The sequence below is a fragment of the Callorhinus ursinus genome, unplaced genomic scaffold (assembly GCF_003265705.2).
Source record: "Callorhinus ursinus isolate GAN/ISIS: 27379988/994484 unplaced genomic scaffold, GSC_fseal_2.0 scaffold27, whole genome shotgun sequence".
In the NCBI taxonomy this organism is placed as follows: Eukaryota; Metazoa; Chordata; class Mammalia; order Carnivora; family Otariidae; genus Callorhinus; species Callorhinus ursinus.
The window spans coordinates 8,955,817-8,970,571 of record NW_027397089.1 but is presented as its reverse complement, the minus strand read 5'-3'; the positions used below and the strand labels follow the sequence as shown (position 1 = coordinate 8,970,571).

Sequence of the window (14,755 nt, the reverse complement as noted above, 5' to 3'; positions counted from 1 at the left end):
ATGCCTGTTTTGTTCCCCAAATTAGGGAAGTTCTCTGCTATAATTTGCTCCAATATACCTTCTGCCCCTCTCTCTTTCTTCTTCTTTTGGGATCCCAATTATTGTAATATTGTTTCATCTTATGGTATCACTTATCTCTCGAATTTTGCCCTCGTGATCCAGTAGTTATTTATTTCTCTCTTTCTCACCTTCTTTATTCTCCATCATTTGGTCTTCTAATTCACTAATCCTCTCTTCTGCCTCATTTATCCTAGCAGTTAGAGCCTCCATTTGTTATTGCACCTCATTAATAGCCTTTTTGATTTCCAACTTGGTTAGATTTTAGTTCTTTTATTTCTCCAGAAAGGGTTTCTCTAGTGTCTCCCGTGCTTTTTTCAAGCCCAGCTAGTATCTTTATAATCATCATTCTGAACTCTAGTTCCAACATCTTACTAATGTCCATATTGTTTAGGTCCCTGGCAGTCAGTACTGCCTCTTGTTCTTTTTTTTTTTGAGGTGAGTTTTTCCATCTTGTCATTTTGTCCAGAGGAAAACAGATGAATGAGAGAACAAAATGCTAACAGGGTAACAATGACCTCAGAAAAATATACACTAAACAAATCAGAAGAGACCTTCCAGAAAGTGGTCACTTTTCTGTTCAGAGAGCTGCTGCTATTCTTTTCTTCGATCTCCTATTGAGTTCGTAGGTGCTCAGAATGGTTTGACACCTATCTAGCTGAATTTTTGGGAGCAGATAAAATTTAGGTCTTCTACTCCTCAGCCATCTTGCTCCTCTCCTATTTTTATTTTCTAATATAGGCAGTGGAGGCTATATATTTCCCACTAAGCATGGCTTAAAGCTTTATTTCATTAATTTATTATGTAGTATTTTTTAAAAGATTTTATTTATTTATTTATTTATTTATTTATTTATTTATTTATTTATTTGACAGAGAGAGGGAGAGACAGTACACAAGCAGGGGGAGCAGCAGGCAGAGGGAGAGGGAGAAGTAGCCTCCCTGCTTAGCAGAGAGTCTGATGTGGGGCTCGATTCCAGGACCCTGGGATCATGACTTGAGCCAAAGGCAGATCCTTAACTGAGCCACTCAGGAGCCCTTAGCAATGAGTGTTTTTTTTTTTTTTTTTATCATTTATATCAATGTATTTTAAAAATTTAAAATAATAAAATTTAAAATTTAGGTTTTTTAAAAAAATAGCTATTGCTTAATTTCCAAACATATGACAATTTTCTAGTTATTTATTTGTTAGTGATTTTTAGCCAAATTTCCTTGTGTTTGGAGAAAAAATTCTGAATATTTTAAGTCCCAAATTTATTGAGTTTACCTCATGGCCAGCATATGGTCTATTTTTGTAAAATTTTCATGTATTTTTGAAAGGAGTGTGCACTCTGATTTTTTTGAGTGTAGTCCTTTATAGGTCTCAGTTTAATTGTAATAATTGTTATTCAAATCATTTATATCCTTACTGATTTTTCCTAGATACTGTCAAAATTACAGAGACTTATATCAAAATGTATCATTTTGATTGCAGGTTTTGCCTATATTTTACACTTCCATCAACAGGGCATGAGGGTTCCTTTTTCTCTACACCCTCATCAATACTTGTTATCTCATCTTTTTCATTAAAGCCCTCCTAACAGGTGTGAAGTGATAGCTCACTGTGGTTTTGACTGCATTTGTCTGATAATCAGTGATGTGGAGCACCTTTTCACGTACCTGTTGGGTTGGGAAAATATCTATTCAGGTTCTTCACCCATTTTTAATTGGATTATTTGGGGGTTCTTTGCTACGGCATTGTATAAATTATTTTTATGTGTTATTTCTATGTGTTATTTCTATGGGTGTTTAGGCACCTGTCTTGTTTCCTCATATTTTTGAATATTCTTGATTGAGTACCAAACACAGTTTATGAAAAAATTATGATATATAACTTAGGTCTAAAGTGATATTACATGCTTCAGAGTATATATATTAGGTGGCTAGAGACGCTAGGAAGTTCTTATTAACTTAATTAATTCAATCAGGGATAAAAACAATTTAAAGCTGGGTTTCAGTTTCTGTGAAGGCCAGTCAATTTCTGAGTTATTCTTACTCCTAGAGTATGACTTTTAGGGTTCGAACCGAAAGTCTGGAGGGAGATGTTACCAGGGCTTCTTTTTTTGTTGGACCTTAAACTCCAACTTTTGTCCTCCAAATCTTCAAATCTATAAAACCTCTGTTCATCCTGTCAACCAACTCTTCCTAAAATAACCTGATGAATTTAGGGCAAATCTGACAGTAAAGATGGGTTATCCTTTGGGTCTTTTCTTTTTCTGGATCTTGGGAATCATGATACTTGAATGCTTTGATAGCTTTCTGGTATCTTTAGTTTTGTTACATTTTCCCAGCTTTTCTAGATGTTTTTAGCAGGAGAGTTAGTACAGATCACCTGGACAGCCATTACTAAAAACTTATCTTCATACTGTTTAAACAAAATATTTGTCTATCTTTTGGCTTCACTGTTTACTATACTGGTGTCTTCAGTCAATAATAATAATAAAATACTCCTTTTAGTACTCCTTTTAGTATTGGGCTTAAACAAAAGAGCTAATCTTATAGCCTATAGGTTACATAAAAAATTTAAGGTGAGATTCAAATTTATCTTGCTACTTGGCGATATTTCTTTATCCTAATAATCTTGTTCTTTTATAGCTACTTCACTTTTCTCTTCCTGTTTTTACAGAATATGTTATGCAAATTAAATGAGAAAATGCCTGTGAAAGGTCTTTGTAAATGTCTGAAGAACTACATAAGTATACAAGTATAAGATAACGTTACTATTTTAGACTCACAATCATTTATTTTGTAAAAACCTTATTCACGTAGATTAGTGCCTCTGAGTATGTTTTGGGGGGGCATTCTCTGCAGAAGAAATGTTCTGCATTGACAACTAACCTAAACAGATCTGGGAAGAAGGATAACAAAGTAAACAAAGAGAAATTATTCATCTGCTCATGAAAAATGTATGATTAAGTGACTCATCAAAATCATACAGCTTGTGTTTAATGGAAAAGGTAAAGCTAGTATATGGCAGCAGGGACTTAAACCAGGACGCTATGAATCCAAATCTCATAAAATGGAAACAGTGCAAAAATAAAAAATTAGAGGCGGTAGACTTATTTCCAAAGAAAAATTTTCAAAGATTTGAATTAAAAAAAAACAACAAAACACCAAAAAACAAAAAACACAACTTCTCAACTTGGAGCTACTGTCGTAGCATAATCATTCCTACCTTCCTTCTTGCCTTTTTTCCTTCCTTCCTTCCTTCCTCAACCAAAGATCTTTGGGCACAGAAAAGGCTACACTGCTTTCATTTCCTTACTGCTCACTCTCATTAAATCCACTGTGATAGGGACACCTGGGTGGCTCAGTCGGTTAAATGTCTGCCTTAGGCTCAGGTCATGATCCTTGAGTCCTGGGATCAAGCCCTGCATTAGGCTCCCTGCTCAGGAGGGAAGCCTGCCTTTCCTTCTCCATCTGCTTCTCTCCCCCACTCATGCTATCTCTCTCTCAAACAAATAATAAAATCTTTGAAAAAATTCCACTGTGATATGATTTGTTCCTTTATGAATAAATCATACCTGCTCTTTGGGGGACCTCCTAGTAGATTCATCAAAAGGATTCAATCCTCTGTCTCCTTTCTGGAACTTTTGACATGATTGACTACTCTTCTGTTTGAAATGTCTTTCTTTGTTTCTATAAGATACCATTCTCTCCTGTCTTTCTTCCCTCCAAATTCTTGACCAACTTCCCTTCCTCTTCTTTTTCTCCAAGTTCAGAGGATCCTCTTGTGTCAGTCCTTGGCCTTTCCTCTGTTTGTTTTTTTCCCTTTCCTATTTCCTTCAGCCATTTCATTCACTTTTCCATACCTGCAAACATTACATCTTTATAATTCTAAAATCCCTAGCTTAAAAAAATTAAAAAAAAATAAAATCCCTAGCTTATACTTTCCTATTAAGCTCTAATTCAACAATTCCAACTGTCTACTGCAAGGCTCAGATTTTTCCAACCCTATGCAGCTGCCCCTAATTATTAGGAACCTCTCTGATAGGAATAGAGCTCAGCCCAGTCCTAGAATTAATGAGAATTCAGGCTGGCAAGAAGTGTTAGCTATCCTCCCTGTGAACAAACAGGGTCTAGAAATAATGTAATCTTTTGACTTCCCTATGCCTGAGATTAGAGTGCTTTAAAATGAAAAGAGCCCTAAACTGGCTGATAGCATAATATTTTATTCTTTCACTGAAAAAGCACAAAGCCCTACCCAGAGAACTCTTTAGCTAGCCCTTCTGCCTAGGTCTGTGATGCCCAATTTTTCTGCCAGTTCACCAAGGGGTGGAATGGGGAGTATCTTTTTCAAAATTCAACTTGTGCCCTAGGAAATTGGTAACTAGCAATGAGACAGAACTGGTTCAGATAAACCCTTTTAGCCTAAATAAATCATTTTCCTTGTGGCTCAATTTTGCTGTCAACTTCTCTCTTGAAATTGGAAGGTTTGGCCTTGAAAGTTTGTCCCTGGTGACAGTTAGTCCTCACTTCCTTCATGAGTCACCATGGTCCATGCTATGAGGATCACATTTGGTACAACATGGTACCTCCCGGAATTGGATTTGAGTTTGATGCACCCTGATCTAAGATTATCTGTCCAGCGAGACTACCCTTGATGTTCAGAACTTCATAACCCCTACCACCATAGATTATGTATCATACTTTGCTTGGTCCTTCCCCCAAGCCTTTTCTCTACTTGCACAGACAGTGTTAAGACATTTATAATTAAGCTTGTTAAGCCAGAACCTCAATGTACCATATTCTCTTGTGTTTACTGTTTCTTCTCCTAGTATCACTTTCTCTCAGACTGAATAATTCCCAAATCTCTTCATCTTCAACAAATCTTTCTCCTTAACTATCTGCCAGGTTATTTTATTCTATCTCCATGACAATTTCCATCTATTCCTCCATTACCTAACTAAAAAAAATATTCAATTTTCTTTTATTACTTTCATTTACCCATCTAATGCTCCAACCAAATTAATCAAGGTAGTATTTTTATATGTGCCCCTTGCTTTCCCACGTTCATGCCATTGTTCTGACTATTCCCACTGATAAAGTAACACCCTTCCCAATACTCCTTCTGACTCTAAAAATCTATTCATTCTTCAAAACCAGTTTTCTCAGCTATAAAATGGAATTAATATCTATTTCAAAAAGGATTAAAAAAATAACGTGAGTAAATGATTTTAAATGGTAATTATTATTTATATTGTTAATATTACCCATATCTTCTATAGAGTACCTTTTTTGATTCTCCTTAAACTGGAAATGATTTCTTTCTCTTCTGAATATCCATGGGGCATATTTTTCATTCCTTCCCCCACATCATTACTTTCCACATTACATTACAGTTATTTTGCACATGCCTTATTCAATCATAAGAGATTCTAAGATCCTTGAGGTCAGGGACCATTTCTTGGTAATATCTGTTCCTTCCCCAGGGCATAAAATAGATATCTTAATAAGTATTTGCAAAAGCAATGAACAAAATCACCACAGTGGTAATTATAGCTTTATCACAATCTTTACTCACAAATTACATCTTGATGAAATTACAAATTAACAAATCCCATTATACCTACAAATTGCATAGTGAATCATTCATCTGGAGGGTGATTACCTGGGTATTGTTGAGAGGTGTTGGCAGGCTCTCAAAGACAAGCAAAGACCTGAAGAAGGCAGTGCTGCTGTTCAGAAGTAATAAACTGGCAAGAATTTTTGTCCCTGGTAAACCTTTTCAATTCCAATACCAAATTTCTTACATTCTTTTGGCTATAAGATATGCCATTATTTTATCAACTACCAAGAAAAACAGTCCAAGATAGGGAATCTAATAAGATACTCTGGCATAAAGCTGGGATAGTTGGGATTCCTCAGACACAACCTGCATTTCTTAACCTTAGTACTGGGAGGAGAAAGAAAAGATAAACCTTCCCTGAGATTTTGAACCACAGCCAGTACATAAATATGAGGTCTGAATTCACACCACTAGTATGATGTAAAAACTTGAGAAATAAAGTTTAATTTAAAGTGGTGCCAGATCAATAATGGTCCTAGGTAACTGTTGAAAATAAATGCTTTTATAAAAATTCAATTCAGGCAACACCAATGCCGTAAGATGCCATTGATCATACAATGTGTCCCAGTTTCAGAGGTGTTAAATTGTGAAAAATCATCATTTTAGAATTAATGCAATATGTTTTTTCCATTAAGTATGGAGAAGGTCTGAAAGTAATTCAATGAAGGAGATAGAAAGTAAAAACAAACCTCTCTTTTTGGACATTTTGACCAAGGCCAATTGCCTCTCTTCCAGAGACCAGTTAAGAAGTAACCTCTGCATTCAGAAAACAGATTCTGAGAGGGTAGGACATTTCAGGGTCTGTGCTGGTCTCATTGACCTGTCTTAGGGAGAAAGCTAGGGTTGAGGAGGAGATGGTGAGAACCATTTTCTCTAGTCCCAGTGTACTGATTTCTTATACCTGCCAGTGTCTCAACTTCACACTGAGGAGAGGCTTCTTGCTTTGTTCACCTGCCTAGTTGTCCATATGCTTGGTCTTACAGAGCACAATAAGAAGTAGGTCATTCATGGAAGCAGACATTTTACATTACAGGGCATGTGTGCACGTACACACACACACACACACACACACACACACACACACACACACACACCTTGGACATACCTTGGGAAGATTGGCTGACCATTTTAATACTACTGTGAATAAACCTAAATCCCTAAAATGTGGTGTTGCTTAAATGGGAGTTAAATGACACCAGACAGGAGGAGGAAAGGTGGTCTAGGCACATGTAAAGGGCAGGTCTGAGTGAAGTACAACAGTGGTGGCCATTGGGCAAGTAGAGTTAGTTTTAGGATTTAGATGCCCGGATGTTAGGAAAGCAGTGGTACCAGTAGGTGAGAATGTGCCAAAAACAAACTAACCATCTTTGTAGTTTTTTCCCCTGGGGAACCAGGTACAGGCAGGTAAATAATAGAAATAGTATATGCTTTCAGTCTGACTTGAGATACTGATCACACAATATATTACATGCATATGTGAATTGGTTTAATGCAAAACCATGTAAGTGAGGGAGCTGTTTAATACTATATTGCTCATTGATATGAAGATTCACTACCATTATTGTAGACTAGAGCTGATTTAGGCTATGTACCAATACTGAGCAATTCCCCCAGTTGCCATTTGCCAAGTCAGTGCTGGAGTTTTATGTGCAACTTGTGCACATAAACCATGTAACAGCATGCAATCTTGGAATTCACTAAAACAAAATAATAAAAGAACTGTCTCAGGAATATTTGCAAATCAAACTTACCTACAAGACAATCAAGATCTAACCTTAGACTTACCAGCACAGTAAAATATCAAAATAGGCCAAACTTAGTTTTAGAATACATTGATATTTATAAATTATGATATGCAATCTATAAATTGACTCAAACCATAAAACTAAAAACAAATTGTTCTCCTAAAGGAGGAGGAGTTACACATTTTAGTTTCAAAGTATTTCCTCCTTAGGCTGTGAGTTGTCTGTCAAGTAAGTGTGTGTGTGTGTGTGTGTGTGTGTGTGTGTGTGTGTGTGTGTGTGTGTAGGATAGGATAAGACTGTCAGTCATCTACATTTCCAATTGTCTGTCTGACTTCTCCATCTGGGTGGTTTGCATGACATATTTTGTATGAAACCAAGATTATCTTGCTCACTTTCCAAACATACTGGAGATGTTATCTCCATCTGCCTGTACTACCTCAGGTAAAACCAATAAAGTTGCTCAAGCCAAATGCTTTGGACTCATTCTTCATTTTTTCTTTCCCACCTCAATACATTCAATCAACCATTATATATAGTCAAAATGTCTCTTACATCTATCTCCTTCTCTTTACAATACCAGTACAGACTAACATCATATCTCTCTTAAATTATTGAAATAGCCTCTAAAAGGTCTTCTTCCTCTAGTATATTCTCTACAATACAACCAAAATTATCTCAAGTAATGGAATTCTTAGGTTCTCTGATGCCCGGGGAAGAAAGTAAAAACTTCTTAGCTTAGCTTCATGATCTGGCCAAAAATGACTATCTACCATCATCTCTAGCCATTACTCCCATGAACCCTATAATCTAACCACAGCTGCTAGACATTTCTCAATGCTGTCCAGTCTTAGTTTTTTTGCTTGCTTATTTAGTTATATTTAATTTAATTTTATTGCTGTAAGAACACTTAACATGGAATCTATCTATTGTTAACTACAGGGACAATGATGTACAGCAGATCTCTAGAACTTACTCATCTTGCTTAACTGAAACTTTATACTTGTTGATTAGTAACTCCCCATTCCTAGCTCCTAAAAACCACTATTCCACTCTGATTCTATAAATGTGACTATATTAGATTCTTCGTATACAGCCTTTGTTTGATATAATTGCTTCCTCTGTCTAAAATACCCTATCTTATTTTGTCCAATGGAAAACTCCCACTTATCCTTCGAGGTTCAAATCATTTGCCATCTCTATTTTCAGACTGTTCATGATCATCTTCATCCCTTCCTTCTACCCCTCTCCATCTGTATTCCCACATATCTCTATTTGAGTATTAATTATATTATTAAATGCAAAGCTGATAGGCAGTAAGCATGCACTTCAGCCACACCAGCTTATGTAGCCAGTCATGTTCTGATTGGTTGGTGCTTGTTCACTATAGTTACTGGACATTTTGAATGGCACTCTGGATTATAGGTCTTATTTCATATCTAACTCTACCATGATGATGTGAGATGAAGGATAGCGACTGTGTATCTTATTCATCCTCATATCTTTAGGGACTGGCATAATTCCTGTAGATAGGTGTGCCCTATAGGTTTGGTGAAATAAACAAAATGAGACAATTAGTCTTTATAGTAATTCTTTGAAAAACAGCATTTTTTAAGTCTGAATAATTACTTTTATCTTAATAATTATGAAGTTTTCTTGATTTATACCAAAATTATCATGAATCTCTTTGATGATCAAAGTTACACTCTGGATTTGATGAGTTCAGGAAGTGGTTTGGGTAATCTTATGACTTTTCCTTCTTGAAACTTGGATGGAAAAGCCTGGACTTTGGAATCAGACAAACCTCAAACTGAATTGAGAGAAATCTCATAAAAACTATGTGATTTTGGTAAGCTATCTGAGATCTATTTATTCTTCAAAAACAGAAAATATATACCTCCTTTATAAAGTTGTTATAAGAACTAAATGAGATCATGTATTTAAGTATATGGCATATAATCCTACATGAACAGTAAGCTTTGACATACTTGGAACTAATTTACATTACTAAATAAACTTTTCATTTTGAATAGTAACCTCTCCAGTCAGAAAGAGAGTAAGAAAAGGCATATGAGGTGCATATTCCCTGGAAGCATCCCATAGAAGCTGTACATAGTCCATCACACAGACAACATGCCTGTTACTATAAGCCAATTCTGACCGTGGCTGCTGAGAAATGCTCATATGGCTGGTGTTAGGTACTAGGGGTAAATTAAAGGCCCAAGACAGCTCTTCATTTGTCAAAACAGGAACTACTGGTGTTCTATCCCTAAAGCATCTGGTTTTAAAACATTTGAATCCATTTTCAATGGAGCAACTTTTGCTGATGAAATATGAGGAGCAAGAAGGTAATATAGTTGGTAGGTCAACTGTCAAAATTGGTAATCCTCTGAATCTATTAGGATTAGGAAAGGTGATTCTGAGACAAAAAAAAAGTTGAGTATCTCTAAGTCAGAGTAATAAAACCAAGAAAAAAATTGTTCCAAATATATTACTCTTGATTAAATTCTATTGTCCTGGCATAGAACTCTAACATGGAAAAGTGATAGAAATAATTGATATTACAACAAATTAAATCTAGGCTACAAAATGTATTTACTTTTATTTTCCTAACTTCTTTCCCTATTCTAATTCTATTCCTCTTCATTCAGAAGAGGGAATAAAAACCTGGTGTCATAGCCCCTAGCCAACAAGTATGAAATGTTTTCTTACTGAGGAACAAGAGGATTATATGGTAACTCCATGTGGATTTTTAGGATCTAAGAAGGATGCTAGAGTGGTCAAAAGAAGAATTCAGGGAAGAGCTCAGTGTGATTTCCTCCCTTTACTTTCAAGTACTGTCTGCTTCACATTTATTTTTCAGATCCAAATAGTTCTGTTTATATACTGGTGTCACCAGAGATGGTTAAGTTGATGCGCAAACTTTACTTCCAAACTTATTCTCAAATTTAACAAATTAAATCAGCTGTTATTTTCATACTTGTTCATCAATAAATTGCATACAAAGACATAACTCATCTTACAGAAGTCTGTCTCCAGATGATAATCTTGCTCAGAAACCTATAAAGAATCACATGAAACACTTACTTAGAAGATTCTTTAAGAATAATGTCACTGTTGAATACAATGAATCATGGATCACTACATCAAAAACTAATGATGTATTGTATGGTGACTAACATAACATAATAAAATAAAATTAAATTAAAAAAAAGAATAATCTCACCGTCAGCTTCAGCCGGAAATCAGTATGAACAACAACAAAACTGCATAATTCTGAAATATTTCTTGGAATCCTTGTTCCTGCTCCCTGTCCCAACCTGGATTCTATAAATTAGAAGTTTTGGCCAAAGTAATAGATATTGTTACTACAGAGGTCTCAGGTTATGCCTTCCTTGTCCTTTGAACTAAGCTCCTTTGATTTTCTGGTTTACCTCTTGGGGATCTACAGATATATATAGACTTTGGAATTTCTCCAAATTCAGAGCTGAAATAGATTCTGTATATAAATGTAGCATTACTTGGAGACTTAAAAGTAAGTCTTAGAAACTATGGAAGGATCCTGAATCATGATTAAGTTATAGACAGGCCACTCCTTCACAAAGTAGCCCAAGAAGACATTAACAGGAGAGCCTCTCTGTTATGATTTTAAAAGTTAAAACTTGCTACATGTGCAGAGAATTCCATTAATCACATCTCTGTAGAAAGTAAAAGGTTTCTGAGATTCTCTGGTAATTATTCTTTAAATGATCCAATTATAAATGAGTTCTAACTAGGTAGGATAGATCAATGGGAGTACTTAGGATGTTGAATAAGTTAACAAATGATTTTATAAGACACTCTGGCTAATAGCAAATCAGTTTGGTTATTCTTGAAATGTCCTTGCAGTATTACAGGGGAAGGATGGAAGGGAAAGGCATGTTGGAGTTACCTAGGATAATTTATAGCAATGGAGATGCACTCTCTCAGTGTGGTTGTCAAACCTTAAAGTACCAAAGAATCACCTAAGCATCTGTTAAAAATGAGGCTTTCCAGGGATTCTTATTCAGGAAGTCTAAGATAGGTCTCAGGAATCTGTTTTTTAAACCAAGAATCCTACTGATCCTGATGCAGACAGTGCAAGACAATGCTTTGAGAAATACCCTTGAGTTTCTCTAACGGAATAGAAGAAGCAATATCCTTCTTTTTAATATATGTTCCCCAAGATGACTTCTTGCTTGTGTTAGCTTGCTAGAGAGTTTGTTCCTCTTCCAGGCACTATCTGGAGAACTTTCCATGTATTAATTTATTTGATCTTCACAACAGTCACATGAAGTATGAACTACTATTTCTCCAATTTATAGATGAAGAAATGAAGGTCCAGAGAGTAGAGAGGAATGATATTGTGATTTATAATCAGAAATGTATATTTGGTCTTTGTCCCTGTTTCTAGCACACAGATCTTAAAAACCTCTGAATTTCCTAAGTAATGAGAGAGATAAAGAAATTAATGAACTGACATTTAGAAATCCCTTAGGTAACCTAAGGTTGGGGCTGATTGTCAGGGTAGCCAACAATGTGATTAGCAGGTTGGAACTTGCAGTCCCACTCTCAGACCTCCAAAGAGGGGAGAAGGGCTGAAGATTGAGTTCAATCACCATTGCTCAAAGATTTAATCAATTATGCCTATGTAATGAAGCCTCCATAAAAATCCAAAGGACAGGGTTCAGAGAGCTCCCAGGTTGGTGAACACATAGAGAGAGAAAGCATGGGGGGTCTGTGCCCTTCCCCCATACCTTGCTCTATGCATCTCTTCATCTGGCCATTACTGAATTATATCTTTTTATAATAAACTAGTAATCTAGTAAGTAAAATGTTTCTCTGAGTCATATGAGCTGCTCTACCACATTAATTAAACCCAAGGAGGAAATTGTTAGAACCTCCAATCTATAGCCTATTGGTCAGAAATATAGGCTGTTGGATTGGTATTTGAAGGAGGTGGGCAGTCTTGTGGGACTGAGCTCTTAAAACTTGTAAGAACTGATGCTATCTCCAGGTAGATGGTGTCAATATTGAGTTAAGTTGTAGGACACCAAACTGGTGTTAGAGAATTGCTTGCTGGTGTGGGGGAAAAACCCACATATTGTTATTGGGTTCAGAATTGTTAGGAGGTATACAGCTATGTTAAAGTCAGAGAGAGGCCAAGCAGAAGTTTTTTTTGCCTGAATCTTAGGGCCATATTCTCCTCAGCACTTAATTATAAAATAGGAATATTTGCTTTGGGAAACTGAAACTATGTCCATGTACTGTGGTAAGCATCAGGAATATAGCAATGTACAAGACACATTGCTGCCCTCAGGAAGATCACAATGTAGTAGATTTCTTAAAATCTGTCTCCCTGAATCAGGGAGGCTTTAGATTAATCCTACTTTAAGTTAACTGTGCCCCTCAGAGGTTGAAGAAAAAGAAAGAACATGGTCTTTTTAACCTATCTACAGGGGCCAAGGATATGTTCCCACCCATCATACTTATCATAATTTAATTATATAGATCTCTCCTGCTATTTGTTTTTTTTTTTAAAGCTATTTGAGAGAAAGAGAGAGCATGAGAGAAAGCAAGAGCATAAGCAGGGGGTAGGGGTAGAGGGAGAAGCAGACTCCCCTCAGAGTAGGGAGCCTGACATGGGACTTGATCCCAGGACCCTGAGCCACCCAGGTGCCCTCCCCTGCTATTTGAAAAGAAAGTGTTCCTATGAGAAGTTTCATAAGCTGAACTGGTGTAAAGCAAAGAAACAATTACCATTAATTTATATGAAAAAGTTTTTTTTAGCATTTTTAGCAGACCCCCAAAGTAACCCTCCTCAGGCTTTTCTGATACCTTAGGACATATCTTGCTAATGTATGCACAAAATAAACTGACAAAAAGCACAGATGCTCACAGACAGAATTCAAAGCTACAGTGGCTCGATGCTGACTCTAGTTCCCAGGAAGGAGTTTGGCAGTACCACGCTCGCTGTTCAGGGTGCATGCTGCCTCTATAAGGGCTCAGCTGCAAAACAAACACTGAATGCTATTTTTGCTTTTTTTTTTTTCAATAAAAGCAAAAATCTTTTTTGCTTTAGTTAGTGAAAACAGGTACTATTGTAGGTCTTTTGTAAAAGTGAAGTGGTGTAACATGAACTTTTGAAAAGTGGAGGATACCTGTATTTTTGTAATTACTTGATTATTGTCTATCTCCTCTTAGATTGTAAGCTCCATATGGGTAAACTTTGTTTTTATTATTATTTTATTATTATTATTTTTTTTAAATCATACTTAATGGTGAAAACTGAAAGCTTTCCCCCAAGATCAGTTCCTCATAAAATAAGAATGTACACTCTTGCCACTTCTATTCAACATTGTACTGGAAGTCTGTCCAGGGAAATTAGGCAGCAAGAGAAATAAAAAGCATTCAGATTGTAAAGGAAGAAATAAAACTACCTTGATTTGCAAATGACATGATCCTACATATAGAAAATCCTAAGTAATCCACTAAAAAGCAGTAAGAAAAAACAAGTTCAAGAAGATTGCAGTATATAAGAGCAATATGCAAAAATCAATTGTCTTCCTATACACTTGTATGAGCAATCAAAAAATAAAATTAAAAATTCCATTTACATTGAAGAACAAAATACTTAGGAATACATGTAACAAGCACTGTAAAACACACAGTGAAAACTATAAACACTGTTAAAAATTAAAGAAAATCTTAATAAATGGAAGGATATCTTATGTTTATAGACTGGAAGACTTAACATTGGTAAGATGACTATACTTACCCAACTGATCTATAAATTTGGTGAAATACTAACAGAATCTCACATGGCTTCTCTGTAGAAATTTTAAGCTGATCCTAAAATTCATATTGGAGCTCAAGGGGCTCAAAATAGCTAAGAACATCTTTAAAAATATGAAAAAGCTGGGGGACTCACACTTCCTGATTTTAAAACTTACTATAAAGCAACAATAGTCAAGGCATTATGGTACTGGCATAAGGATGAGCATATAGATAAATGGAATAGAACTAGGAATTGTAAAACATACCATCACATCTATGGTCAATTGATTTTTGGTGCTACAGAACAGGGTGCTAAAACCATTCAATGGTGGAAAGAATAATCTTTTCAGTACATGGTGCCAAGGCAACTGGACATTCATATGCAGTGGAATAAAGTTGGACCCCTACCTCATACCATATACAAAAATTAGCTCAAATTGGATCAAAAATATAAATTTCAGAGCTAAAAATGTAACACTCTTAGAAGAAAATATAGTAGAAAACCTACATGACCTTGGATTTGGCAACAGATTCTTAGATACAGCACTAAAAAG

The 14,755-nt window shown here is 35.8% G+C and overlaps 1 protein-coding gene across 18 annotated transcripts in view; it reads right to left on the bottom strand.

Moving 5' to 3' along the window:
* Window positions 1-14,755, bottom strand: part of LMNTD1 (lamin tail domain containing 1) — a 490,983-nt gene that overhangs the window by 122,528 nt on the left and 353,700 nt on the right. For 3 of the 18 annotated variants that reach the window (XM_073877823.1, XM_073877820.1, XM_073877819.1), the window contains exon 3: window positions 10,430-10,466. The exons of 13 other annotated variants lie outside the window; for them this stretch is intronic. Coding sequence is in view for 1 of the 5 variants with exons in the window: in XM_073877817.1 (XP_073733918.1) it covers window positions 8,856-8,924 (69 nt within the window). In the remaining 4 variants the exon portion in view is untranslated. Of the gene's footprint in view, window positions 1-8,855; window positions 8,947-10,429; window positions 10,467-14,755 lie in introns of those variants that run through there. 2 more of the 18 variants (XM_073877817.1, XM_073877825.1) reach the window with 2 other exon arrangements.